Consider the following 13,924-nt stretch of genomic DNA (forward strand, 5'->3'; position numbering starts at 1 on the left):
AAGTTTCACAAGAAAAAGAGAAAAAAACAAAAGAATTCAACCCAAGATCGAAAGTTTGGAAAGAATTTGAAAGGTATAAGGACGAAAAGGGTGTTCAAAAATGCAAATGTAAGCATTGTGGTGGCGGGAATTACAACTGCGAATCGGGTGTTTATGGGACCAAAAATCTAGGATACCATTGAACTAGATGTAAAGGTTACTTGGCTAAACTTAATGGTGGACAAAAACAACTAGCTTTCCAATATGGCGATGAAAACAAATTGTCAGCTTGGAAATTCGATCAAAATAAGAGTCGAAAAGCTCTAGCTCACAAGTTGTTAGTTAACGAACTTCCTTTTAACTTTGTAGAAGGTGCGGGCTTCAGGTATTACGATAGTGTTACTTAACCATTGTTTAAAGTTCCATGTAGAAGTACAAGCACAACGGACGTCTACCAATTGTTTGTAGACGAAAAAGAAAAAATTCGTAACTTTATTAAAAAAATGTTGGTAGAATATGTTTGACCACCGATACGTGGACTTATAAACAACAATCATGTTATATTTGTCTCACCGCCCACTTTATTGATAACGAATGGAAATTGAAAAAAAAAAAGTTTTGTGTTTTTCTTCTCAAGAGAGTCACCGTGGGGTAGATATTGGAAAAATGGTTGAGAAATGTTTAATGGAGTGGGAAATAGAAAACGTTTTCATAATTTCTGTTGACAATGCAAGTGCGAATGATGTGGCAATTGACTTCTTGAAAAAAAGTTTTCAAAACTCCAACAAGTGTCCTCAAAATGGGAAATGGATGCACATTCGATGTGTTGCCCACATTTTAAATTTAGTGGTGCAAGATGGCATAAAAAAGTTAATAAGGAGGTTGAGATAGTTCGATGGGCGATTAAATGGATTAGGCAATCGCCTTCTAGAATTCATTAGATTACCGAGTTTGTTAAAGTTGCTAATCCTGGTATAACAAAACATTCGAAGAGATATGTGCCAACAAGATGGAACTCCACTTACCATATGTTGGAAATTGCCCAAGCTTATGAAAAAACTTTTGAGAGATATGATCTTGAGGAATTTGATTTTCGGTACGAAATTGAAAAGGCGAGTTTGTCGATGCCTTCATCAAGCGATTGGGAAAGGGTTAGGAATATATGACATTTTTTAAAACCTTTTCATGATGTTACTTTGAGGATTTCCGGGACACTTTATGTGACATCAAACACATGCATTGAAGATATATATTCCATTCATACGCTCTTGGATGATGCTATTTCCGATTCTAGTCTTTGTGATATTGCATTGACCATGAAATTGAAGTTTGATAAGTATTTTGGCGACATAAAAAAAACGAACTTATTGCTCTACTTTGCTTTGATTCTTGATCCGAGGAACAAAGTAAAGTATTTGGTTATACTACTTGAGGATCGTTACAGAGAAAAGGGGGTGGAGGCCAAAAAGAAATATAACATGAATTCTATGTATGAATTATATAATGATTATATTAGAATTAATTCTCCAAGTTCTACTTCAAGTACTACCGAGTCTACCACTTCATCATCGACACTAGGGAAACGCCAAAACCTGGATTTTATGGCACCTAATCCCCCATTGAAAAATAAACTAAAAAGAAAAAATGAAGACAAACATAGTTGAATCAATTGGGGAGTTAGAAAAGTATTTGCAAGAAAGTGTTGAAGACGACTCAAAAATGTGTAGTATTCTAGATTGGTGGAAAGTGAATAGTCCAAGATTCCCGATTCTATCATTGATGGCAAGAGATGTGTTTGTCATTCCCGTCTCAACCGTAGCTTCGGAATCCATTTTTAGCTCTAGTGGGAGGGTGTTGGATCCGTTAGGAGTTCTTTGACTCCAAAGATTGTTGAAAGTTTAATTTGTACACAATATTGGATTCGGGGTAGCATAAGTGACACAATCGATTATGAAAAAGATTGGGAAGACAATCAACAAATTGACAAAGGTAATTGTTTATCGTTCATTATTTTAGTTATTGTAAATTTAATATCTTTTGCTTTTAATACTAACAGGGCCGACACAGAGATTTTGAAGGCCCTGTACAGTTTAGTAAAAAATAAGCTCCAAAATTTTGAAGATCAAAGGGTTGCATGCTAATTTCATTTAACTTGCTTAACACATGTTTATTCATATATGATGTAAGGATCCAACAGTTCATTTGATGTTTCAATAAAGGAGTTTTTGACACCACCAATGCTTTGACCATTTAGTTTCTCATGAAAAGTCTTAAGCATATGAAATTACTCATTAATTTCGTATACAGGTTGGCCTCTAGAAGTTATACTTTTTCATTTTAATTGCAACATACATAAGTTAAAGTACCATTCAAAATAATACACATAAAAACTTGGTTCTATTTAAAACTTGTAAAAACATGAAAATTACAATTGTAATAATAAAATTAAAAACATGTTTCTAAGACCTTCTGATACTACAAATATTTTTATTCTAAGTCCTTCAAAAAAACCAATAAAAATCCAAATTAAATACTACATCAAAAAGATAATGACTTATATTATCATATACAAATCAAAAAGATAGAAAAAATAAAATTCCTTATACCTTATGGTTTTTCGAAAACTCAAGCCGAATTGGAGCTTTGGGGATATGTTTTGCTTCTGTTTTCAAAAACTTAGAGTGTTAGATCTAGTAGGACATTGCGGCTTCTGATTCAGTGAAATGAGTCTAAATGGATTTGATTCTAGTGAAGAAAGAAGTAAGAGAAAAGAAACTCAAAGCTTCTAATTTTAGGAATCAAACCCACAATAAAGTCAAGAGTAAATTTACAGTTCAATAGATCCTGATTTTGGAGAAGAAAGAAGTAAGAACAAAAACATCAAAACCCCAATATGATTTTAAACAGAAAATAGAATTGTTACATACTTTTGTCGATGAGTGTAGACCCTTCAATAGTAGGCATGCGTTCAAGAATCGAAGCATTTTTCCCCTCGATTTTTTGATTTGCTGCTTGTGTGCATCGGTCTCTTCTATTTCCAGGAATATGTAAGTAATAAAGTTAACCTAATACCAACAAGGAAAAAAAATTGGGCCCTTATGTTTTGGTGGGCCCTATTCTTAACCACTAGTTGAACTCCTATAAGGCCGACCTTGAATACTAACATTTTTTGATTTTTTTTTACATAGAATTGGGCAAGATGAAGTAGTGAAGGTACAAAAAGACGAGTATATTTATGAATGTCTTTTGAAACTTGACATATTATTATTTTCATACTATGTAATGGTTTTCTATGTTTTCTAGATTTAAGACGTGAGTTTTTTGGTAAATGCAAAATACATGCATATACATTGATATCAAGTAATTTAAATGGTAAACTTTGGTTGTAATTTTTTTTAACATCTTATTATATTTAATTAAATTGTTAAACGAATACTTGATATCTCAAATATTATTGAGTAAAAAATCTCAATGTTCAAAGTTTAGCACAAGATACTTATTTCATTACATTTATTGTTAGGTGTCATTATAAGGGAAATCTCCAATAAAATCCTAAAATTTTAGTCCGGTTTATGTTTTAGTCATAAACTAATTTTTGTTTACGAAAAAATCCTAAAAACCGGCAAAAGTTTGCATTTTGACCTTTTTTTGACTGGTTGGAACCAGTAACAAATTAATTTAGGACTATTTCATAGATTGACCCAAAATATTGGGACTTTTCTGCAAAAACAAAAAATATTAGGGTTTTTCTGCAAACAAAAACCTTATTATTATTATATTGAAAATATAAATAAGTATACTATTTTTTAAATTTGTTATTATTAATATTATTAATAATACATATAAATAGATTTAAATTAAAAAAATATTAAAGATATTTTATAAAGGTGAAGGTTGAGCGGATGGTAATGCTTTAAGCTTTGTAATCATGAATGTCTGTTTGTATATTCTAACTTTGTATATGGTCATTTCACATTTGTTATTATTGTTTTTAATTCAGAATATTAACATTTAACAATTTAAAACAAGCTACTGATTTTTCAAATTGTTTACAAATAGTGAGCATGTGATATGCATGTATGCCTTGTGTGTAAGTATTTTTGAATTACCAACAAGTGTGTTGCTCTTTTTCATTATTTTATCCTTGTGGTTTTTTTGGAAACATAGGAGATATAGTGTGATAAAGCAAAATAAATCATATTACTTTCTATTAAATAAGATATTTTAATTAATATTTTCGAATTTTGATATGGGCCACCAGTGTAAATATTTATTGTGGATCTGTTGGATTTGAAAAGAAATCATTCCACCTTAAGAAATTTTATATACAAAGTGAGAAATCCTTTTATCTTAAACTATTTATACATAATTTTACAAATAGGCAACTTCTTTTAAATTGTTAAGTGTTAATATTTTGAATTGAAAACAATAATAAGAAATGTGAAATGATCATATACAAAGTGAGGACATACAAGCATTGATTTCAATGCTTAAAGCATTACCGTCACCACCACCTTCACCTTTAAATAATTTCTTTAATATGTTTTTATTTAAGTGTATTTATATATATTATTAAAAATATTAATAATAATGAATTTAAAAATTAGTATACTTGTTTATAATAATAATAATAATAATAATAATAATAATAATAATAATAATAAGGTTTTTGTTTGCAGAAAAGTCATAATATTTTTTTTTGCAGAAAAAATCCAAATATTTTAGGTCATTTTGTGAAATAGTCCCAATATTTTAGGTTAGTTTATGAAATAGTCCCAAATTAATTTTTTACCGGCTCCAACTGGTCAAAAGGGGTCAAAATGCATACTTTTGCCGGTTTTTAGGACTCTTTCGTAAACAAAAATTAGTTTATGACTAAAACGTAAACCGGACCAAAATTTTAGGACTTTATTGGAGATTTTCCCATTAAAAAGTAAAAAAAAATAAAAAAAATCGGGTAATACCCGAATTACCCTTACCCGACCCATTACCCGAATTTAATTTGGGTAGGGTAACAGGTAATTTTTTTATATGAAAAACCCAAATTACCCGAAACCCGAAAATTTTACCCGATCAACACCTCTACTATCAAGACGGCTAAGAGAGGTTTAGAGGCTGAAAGAGTGAGCCACAATGCCCTATAATGATGCTTAACAAACCCTAAAAATTTGGGTCTTATCCAGACACAGGTACACCCAACGTACATGATTGTACGCCCATCGTACCAGGGCATGCCCTAATACGCACGACGTTCTCAAATGTACCCCTAACGTACCACTCAACTTCACAAAAATTACCAATCTGGCTCTATGGCTAGGTCCAAACCAATATCAAGGGACAAAAACGACTTATTAAAATACCAAGGAAGGATTTGAAGAATACATGAAATCAGGAATGTTACAGACTCTTTGGAAGTGCACATCGACACCGAAGTAGATACCCATGGTTGAAGAAAAAAAATGGAGGAAGGAAATGGATGGAGTAAACGAGGTGATGATGAAGTGTTGTTGGTATCTCGTTAAAAAATAAAAACTCTAACATCATTTATGGTAAACATTTTAAATGTGGTGGCGAAGAAGTTACCGGATGACCCCTTTATTTCTTCCGAAATGACCAATTAGATCCAACAAAAACAACTTTATTCTCTAGTAAATACAAGAAAAAACTTATGGGACTCTCTGAGCAAATACATAGTATTAAAATATGTTACCTCTAAAATCAATAAAACTATAAATTTTTTTTAGGGTGAAGCCTTATTCGATATTCTATTATTCTCCTTGAGAATGATATGAACCTCTTTTTGGTAGATGTACTTCAGCGTTTCCGTCTAAACTTCCATCTCTGCCCTTCTCTTCAGTACCTTCGCTCCGGGTCCGGGTCCGCTGTCGCCACCGCCGCGGCTGCCCTCAACCGGTTCGAATTGGGGATATACAGGTATAAACTCTTCCGAATTGCACAAATCAGTTCTTAGTTCCTACACACACTCTCGGCTAAACCCCGATAAGAGTTTACTCGTGCTTGATTTTTTTCGTTTTACATGTGTATCATATACTCCTATTATACAAGTGAATGCTTATTTTCGAATATTTTCATGGAATTAAGGAAAGTTCAAAGCTTGAACGCATTGCGTTTGCTTCCGTGAAATCTTAATTTTGTAATCCGTTCGTTACGCGATTAGAATCTACTTTTCAGAACTTGCAAAGAGTAAATTATGTCATTTTACGTTATATTTTGGGAACAATAAAAGTTCACTAGTAAGATGCCAGTGGTGGAGTAGAGCAAGCAATCGTAATTAGACATACATAAACCCCAATCTGCTGGATCGAGTATTTCAATCTTTTTGAATAGTTCATCTATATGGTAATCGTGTGAAAATACGAAGTTAAAATTATCTGACCAATCAAACCCTAGAATTGAAAACTGAAAACAAAACTGGCTTTCAATCCTGAATATTTTAAGAATCGTTGGTCATTGACATCTCATTTCTAGATTATGCGCAGAAACTTCAACATCTTACACATATGTGTTTGGGCATTAATGCAGGATTTAGCGAGTAAGGTGAGCTTTGAATCATGCAAACAGCTGCACATCATTCCATAACCTGTTACTTACCTAGCAGGTATCACTCTACAAAAACATGGATGAAAATTAGAAACCCAAACCAAATTCAAACCCAACTTTCCAAAAGACCTAATTTGATTATTGGAGCTCAAAATGGTCAGAAGTTCGGATCTTTTATCAGACCCACATTGTTTCTTGACCCAAAAACCAAGATTTTTGCAATCCCAGATGATGGCCACCTTTCATCTGTCTGTGTTTCAGAAGACAACAAAAACCCAAACCCAAACCAAGAACCCGATCCGGAACCATTATTCAGCAAATGGTCACCTCCAAGATACCTATGGAGAGGACTATCCGTATTCATCTTGGCGGGTCAAGTAATAATCCGTATCCTGAAAGGCAAAATCCACTGGATAAACACCCTCCAACAGCTAGAAAGAGTGGGTCCAAAATCAGTAGGTGTGTGTCTGTTAACCTCAGCATTTGTAGGCATGGCCTTCACAATCCAATTTGTTCGCGAGTTCACCCGGTTAGGACTCAACCGGGCCGTGGGTGGGGTCCTAGCCCTAGCCTTCACGCGGGAGTTATCCCCCGTGATCACCTCCATCATAGTGGCGGGCCGTATCGGGTCGGCATTTGCTGCTGAATTAGGAACAATGCAAGTGTCTGAACAGATTGATACATTAAGGGTTTTAGACACTGACCCTGTTGACTATTTGGTTACCCCTCGAGTGATTGCTTCTTGTGTGGCTTTACCCTTTTTGACCCTCATTTGTTTCACTGTTGGGATGGCTTCTAGTGCGATTTTGGCTGATGGGGTTTATGGGATTAGTATTAATATTATATTGGATTCGGCTCAAAGGGCACTTAGGTCATGGGATATAATTAGTGCCATGATTAAGAGTCAGGTTTTTGGAGGGATTATATCTATTGTCAGCTGTGCTTGGGGGGTTACTACTTTGGGTGGTGCTAAAGGTGTTGGTGAATCCACTACTTCTGCTGTTGTTATTTCTCTTGTTGGGATTTTTATAGCCGATTTTCTGCTATCATATTGGTTTTTTCAGGGAGCTGGTGATTCCCTCAAGAATTTGTAATCTTTTAAAATTTTATGTAATGGATTCAGTTGAGATATCACTTAATCTGATAAGGTCTATACGGGTATTTCTTTTTTACTTGGAGCATTTGCAATGCATGAAATTCTGTTTGATGACCTCTGAATGAAACTATTCAGAGGTCAACTCTGAATCGGTCAACATCCAACACACTGTTTGAATTGGAAAAAGAGAGGGCCAATATAATGATATGAATAAAGATGTCTTTTTTCTTCTTCTAATGTAATGAGTTTGGGTTTGAAGTGTTGATGAACTTTTGATTATGTATTTGAGTATAATAATATAGTTTAAAACAAGTAGTTGAAGAGTAGAATCCAACCTAGGAAGCGTGGCAACATGAGGAAAGTTTGTGTCAAAGAGCGTTTGAGGGATCACAATGTAAAGATATAAGTTTGTATGATTTAGGATTTTAATTATCAAACAACATTTTTACATAAGAATATCTCGTTATAGATTATAATTCCATCTCATTATCTCGCATTTGTCTATGTATATTTACAAATGACATGTGACATGCCATACAATTAATGAAATTTGATCTTTGAATCTATGAAAAATGTCACTAAATATAACCCATTTTCACATATGTTTTACGAAGGTCATTCAGCTTTTTACATGTTTAAAAATTTTCCACTGCTGTGAAATTTTGATTTATTAATCAAAAATGTTGAGAAAGCATTCTTGAATAATAATCAAAATTTACAAATATTCATCTACTTCAACTTAAACTTCTTTTAAGGAGTTTAAGCAATTGAATTATAACTTTGTTCCTATTTTATAAATATTTTGATTTTTTTAACCAAACACCGGTATACCTGATGATATACAATTATACACTAATTTTATCTAAAAAATTAGATCCTTGTCTTAATAATAATTTGTATAAAAAAAGTATTTGATACATTTTTTTTTTTCAAAATTAATCAGGCAACAATGGACATGGACCATCTTTAATTTTTAACTATTTTGACACACACTTGAGTCTTGAGTTACTTACATTTTACAAACGAATTACACGCTGTAAATTAGGATAACGGGTACGACGTCGTTGTGATCAGCAGGCTTTACATTCTTCTTCTCTCATAATTTTCTATCGCAAGCGTCAGATCGCGTCTGAGCCCTAGCAGTAACCAAGCGGAGCAGCTGCGTTTCATCCTTGAAATCGTTTCAATCCACCCTTCGGCCGTCGCTCTTATGGCTCGATTTCTATCGAGATCCACTCGCCAGGTATTCATTCCTCCCGATGCTCATGAAATCCGTCGTAGACTTTCGTTTCGCACATCATGGATCGGCGTTTTGATTTTGTACTTTGAAGATTCTTTAGATTTATGATAACATCTATTATTCTGATGAACCATCTGAAATGTAGCTTACTGTTTGGATGTAATTTTACTGCCTGTATGCTATCCATAAGAGTTTTGTTTGACGGTTCCTTATCATTGTGGATGGATTGGATATAAGACTTTGGAAATATATAAGAATAAAATTAGCTGCTTGGCTAGAAACACAGGAGGATGAATCAAGTACGTTGGATATTTGGTTTCTTTTAGTCTTAGGATTATGGCTCCATTTATATGACTAAAACTATAGTAGGTTTTGGTTTTGGATGTCTGTTGGTTGTTATTTAAGCGTTTTTATATTATATTGATGAATCTTTACGCCCGTCTATATATATTTATTCAGATTTTACTTTCACGAGCATATGAACATGGTAAAAATGGGATCATGATTGATATAGAATTTGTTGCAAATTAGGTTATATGTGTCCAGTGGCTTGTCTCAAAAAGAAATGGTTAGTCATTAGTGTTTATAAAGGGCTGTTTGTATATGGAATAAAGTGGAAGAAGTACAAATATCCCTCATCAATTTGCTTTTTAAGAGCTTGAGCAGAATGATTTTTCTCAACTCCAGTGACACTTTTGCTTTCAGAGATCATTCATCTTAAATAGGTTAACAGGCTTATCAAATTCATATGCTACTTAATGTAGTGAGATGTTAACTTCGTGCAGGGCATGTTACAAGTGTCCAAGATTTGATTTGTGGTCTAGTTTAGATGAATGTCAAAGTCAACAGGGATTGATTTTCAAACATTTAGAAGTTTCTATCTGGACCTTCGTAACATGTTTAATATCTATAAGATGACATATTTTCAATTGCACATGATGATCCCATATAAGAATAATGATCCACTGATCCTCTAAAACAGAAAGTCAACTGATTTAAGAAATTTGTTCCACTCATGTTGTTGACAAGAAAATTGGTGCAAGCTCTTTGTCTTTCCATCAGACTTGTTCTTGGATTTTAGAAAATGCAGTTCCTCCTTTACCCAAATTCGCTCATCCCCTTGTTTCCAAACTCTCATGAACACAGTGTCAAACAGATAGAGTCAGGGTTAGTAGGTTATTTTTTCTTTAAACTATATTGTGAGGAGTTGAAATATTTATTTATACTGTATGATGGGTGAATTCTTGAATGTTTGGAGCACATGGTAGGTAGCAGATAAATTTGATAGTAATTTCTTCCCTTATATACCCCTGCCGGCACTAATACCCTTTTAGGAAATTAAAAAGAAATTGTTATCTAATATTCAACCTATAAACTCAGAATTATGTTGTGGATTTTTGGCATTATGCAGCTAATTGGCAGCCAATACGTTCTGCAACCACAGCAACATGTAGTCCCAGTTCGCTCCTTTGCCAAAGAGGCTTCCCCTAAAGCTCTTAAGGGTGATGGTAAGTTGTCTTGTGTCTTTATGTTTTTGTTTTGTCAGACTTTCTCATATTAAACTCTAGTCCCTTTAGCTCATTTATGTTACATAAAGATCTTAACTTGTTTCTCTATCATGATACTAATGGCAAGATTTGTTGTGCATGCATCGGTAGAAATGTTGAAGGGTATATTTCTTGATGTGAAGAAGAAATTTGAAACAGCTGTTGGAGTTCTTCGCAAAGAGAAAATTACTATTGATCCTGAAGACCCTGCTGCAGTTGATCAGTATGCCAAAGTCATGAAGACTGTAAGGGAAAAGTAAGCACTCAACAGTTATCATGCCTTTTTTCCTGGCAACATTTTTTTCATGCTTTTCATGCATATGCAATTAATGTTTTTTTAAAAAAAAAAAAAAAAAACCTGTTGGTTGATTGCAATTTGACTTTTATGTGAACAGGGCAGACCTGTTTTCAGAGTCACAGAGGATCCAATTCACCATCAAGTCAAGAACTGATGGAATCCAGGATGCTAGGTCTTATCTGTTGGTTTTGAAGGATATTCGTCTCAAGTATGTATTTTTTATTATTATTGATTTTTGTAATTGTTGAAAGCATTTTGAGTTTTGGATTGCACATGGTGACATGTATGTTGAATTGTTTGGAATGAAAATGTTAAATTTTGCAGGAGAGGGCTTAGTGATGAACTAGGTGCAGAGGGTATGATGATGGATGCACTTGAGAAAGTGGAGAAGGAAATTAAGAAGCCACTTATGAGGAATGACAAAAAGGGAATGGCTCTCCTCACTGAAGAATTCAACAAGATCAACCAAAAGTAAAAACCCATTTCATTGTAAAAGTTTGTTGTTATGTAAAGTAGCTGATTTTTTTTTTAATTTTTTAATTTTTGTAGGCTTGGAATACGGAAGGAAGACTTGCCAAAATACGAGGAACAATTGGAGAAAAAGATTGCCAAGGCACAACTGGAAGAGCTGAAGAAGGAAGCTCTTGAAGCTATGGAAACACAGAAGAAAAGGTATTCATCCCCTTTTTATAAAATTAACAACAATTGAAAAAAAAAAAAAAAAAAAAACAATGGCTGAGGGCAAATTTGTAAATAAATAAATAAATTAAAATCTATGTTTGGGTTGCAGGGAGGAGTTTGCTGATGAGGAAATGCCGGACGTGAAGTCTCTGGACATCCGGAACATGCTTTGATTTGAAAAGCATTCATTCGGGTTTGGTTTTTAATAATATAATCTGCTCATTTTGATGTGAGGCATTCAAGTTTTATGAAGATGATGATGATGATGATGATGATGATGATTATATCCTCTGTGCTGTTGTGTCTACCCTATCAAAAGTAGTTGCCTCCAATCATGAATAAATGTTTGATTTTTGGAACTCAAAATTCTCGTCCCCAACTTATTTAAATGTTGTTTTTTATATATATAAAAACTCAACGGCTTCAAGATTTTTCTTCCAATCGGTTTTACGGGCCTCATATATATTGAGGCATGGAAATATGATTATTGAAAAGGGCTTGTGTCATTTTTCTTTGGGTGTCCTCATCCATTGGTTTTAGGGTTGATTTACTCAATAGTGTTACTGTCTATGTCTGATATTGGCGTTAATGATTCTTCTCACCTTTTTTAATCATCATACTTTTAATATGTGCACCTAAGCAAGAAGTGATAAAGAACGAATGGGGGAGGGAGTCCATCCCTCTCAATCCACATGACAGCAATATTATTTATTTATTTTTGTTTCACTTCTACCCTTGCAACAACCCTTGAAAATCCCTTAAAATGATAATTTTCTAAAATTAAATAAATAAAAGTAGAAAAAATTTAACATTTCATTAAAAAAGGTAAACTACTACAATAAACAATAAAACGGCATAAGAAAAAACAGCATATCTTTCTCATATTGTTTTTCCTTAAGCGCTCATACGTTCTTTTGCTTGGTAGCTTCCATGATATCTAATTTTTCCTCTCAATATCACTTTCTCTAATCCGCATATGCTTTGTATAGATTGGCAATGCCAATGATCTCGGTGATGAGTCAATTATTTCAAATTCTCCGCATAGAATTACGATGCTTTGGGAGTGAAATATTGGAATTGGGTAGGAATTGATTGTGAGTAGTGGAATTGTGAGGCTTACTTAGATAGCTAAAATTAGATGTATGCTTGTTGCTTAGGTAGTTGGTTATATTGTGGTTGATATGGTAAGAATTAGAAATAAAAAGTGAGATTTGGGTTTTGGGATGGAATATGATAAATCTTGCAAACTGCTTTGGTTTCATTATGCCAATTATGTCTTTGGCTTGAATCGATTTTTTTTTGGATTTGTTGCGATTAGAATCCATTTGAATGGAATTTGAGAAAGTTGGAATAAAATATGCAAGGTGTAGTTTTTGAAGTGGTTGAAGTTGATATTTAGAGTCGGTAAAAAGGGATTTATTTTTTGTTTTTTGAAAATTAGTCAGTTGTTCAATGTGTGTGTGTGTGTGAGAGAGAGAGAGGTTTTGGCAACATGTGGGTAATTTGTGAGTCTTGCTTTTTGATGGTATCCTTACTACTTAGAGTAGTGTTGGCGACGGTAACGCTTGCAGCCCGAAGTCATCAACTTTGAGCCACAAGCAAATCTAATGAAGATCCCGGGATAGCCCGAGATGCCTCTAAATTTTTTTCCAATAGTGTAATTTTTTTTGGAAAATTTCGCTTTACATATTAAGTGATAAAAATCTTCCAAAAATCATTGATAAATCAAAAGAACCATTGACAAAATCAAATCCGCATGAAATTAGGAAACTAATTAAGTTAAGAAACTATCTCTTAAATTCTAAAATGTAAAACCAAAAATCTAATTAGAGATACAAAATTCTTACCCCAAAGATCTGGGTTGATAAGTCATCCCATGATATAGCGTCGATCGCATCATCACCCAATCGCCGGTGCAAACTTAGCTTGGAACCTGGTCAAGAAGTCATCCCATGACATAACATCGACCACATCATCACCCAACTCACTACCGATCTCCCCCCACCAATCACGTGCCTGATCCTTCAACAGGTAGGAAGCATATCTGACCTTCGACTCCTCAGGGCAGAAACTCGTCCTGAACGCGTTAGTCATATCTGTTAACCACCTCCTACTGACAATAGGGTCCCTCTCCCCATGGAACGCAGGAGCTCCACAAGCACGAAACTCTCGGAAAGTCATTGTGCGAGCTCCCGTGATAGCCATAATCTCCGCACAGAATGCGCCAAGCACTCGTCCACTATCTCCGAAACACCGCGAGAGATCTTCGATGAAATGAACTCCCGCAACTGCTTGCTAATTGGCTCAGTACTTGCACCTGAGCTGGAACCCGAACATGAACCATCTCCTTGGGAGCTCATCTCTAAACTGAAATACAATCAAGCCAACAATTAGAACATACCCAATAATCCACCTCTCATATGCTTCTTAGATTCTATAAGACTCTCACCGATTCGAGTATGGATCTTGTGCTTTCAATGGTACGAGCCCAATACTACCTTCCAAACCTATCCATACTTCCG

The 13,924-nt window shown here is 34.1% G+C and overlaps 2 protein-coding genes across 2 annotated transcripts; both read left to right on the plus strand.

The window, feature by feature from the left end:
• The first annotated feature begins 5,773 nt into the window (after window positions 1-5,773).
• On the plus strand, window positions 5,774-7,712 carry ABCI14 (trigalactosyldiacylglycerol 1). The gene is made up of 2 exons (XM_078983810.1): window positions 5,774-5,913; window positions 6,523-7,712. The coding sequence occupies exon 2, from the start codon at window positions 6,552-6,554 to the stop codon at window positions 7,632-7,634; it is 1,083 nt and encodes a 360-aa protein (XP_078839936.1). The 5' UTR covers window positions 5,774-5,913; window positions 6,523-6,551; the 3' UTR covers window positions 7,635-7,712.
• Window positions 7,713-8,722: 1,010 nt separating this feature from the next.
• On the plus strand, window positions 8,723-11,768 carry LOC145035281 (putative ATP synthase 24 kDa subunit, mitochondrial). The gene is made up of 7 exons (XM_078983874.1): window positions 8,723-8,879; window positions 10,288-10,384; window positions 10,535-10,679; window positions 10,819-10,929; window positions 11,046-11,192; window positions 11,271-11,393; window positions 11,512-11,768. Exons 1-7 carry the CDS (start codon window positions 8,847-8,849, stop codon window positions 11,573-11,575), a joined length of 720 nt encoding a protein of 239 aa, XP_078840000.1. The 5' UTR covers window positions 8,723-8,846; the 3' UTR covers window positions 11,576-11,768.
• The last annotated feature ends 2,156 nt before the right edge of the window (window positions 11,769-13,924 follow it).

Source organism: Lactuca saligna, chromosome 1 (assembly GCF_052625555.1).
Source record: "Lactuca saligna cultivar CGN05327 chromosome 1, ASM5262555v1, whole genome shotgun sequence".
NCBI classification, from domain to species: Eukaryota; Viridiplantae; Streptophyta; class Magnoliopsida; order Asterales; family Asteraceae; genus Lactuca; species Lactuca saligna.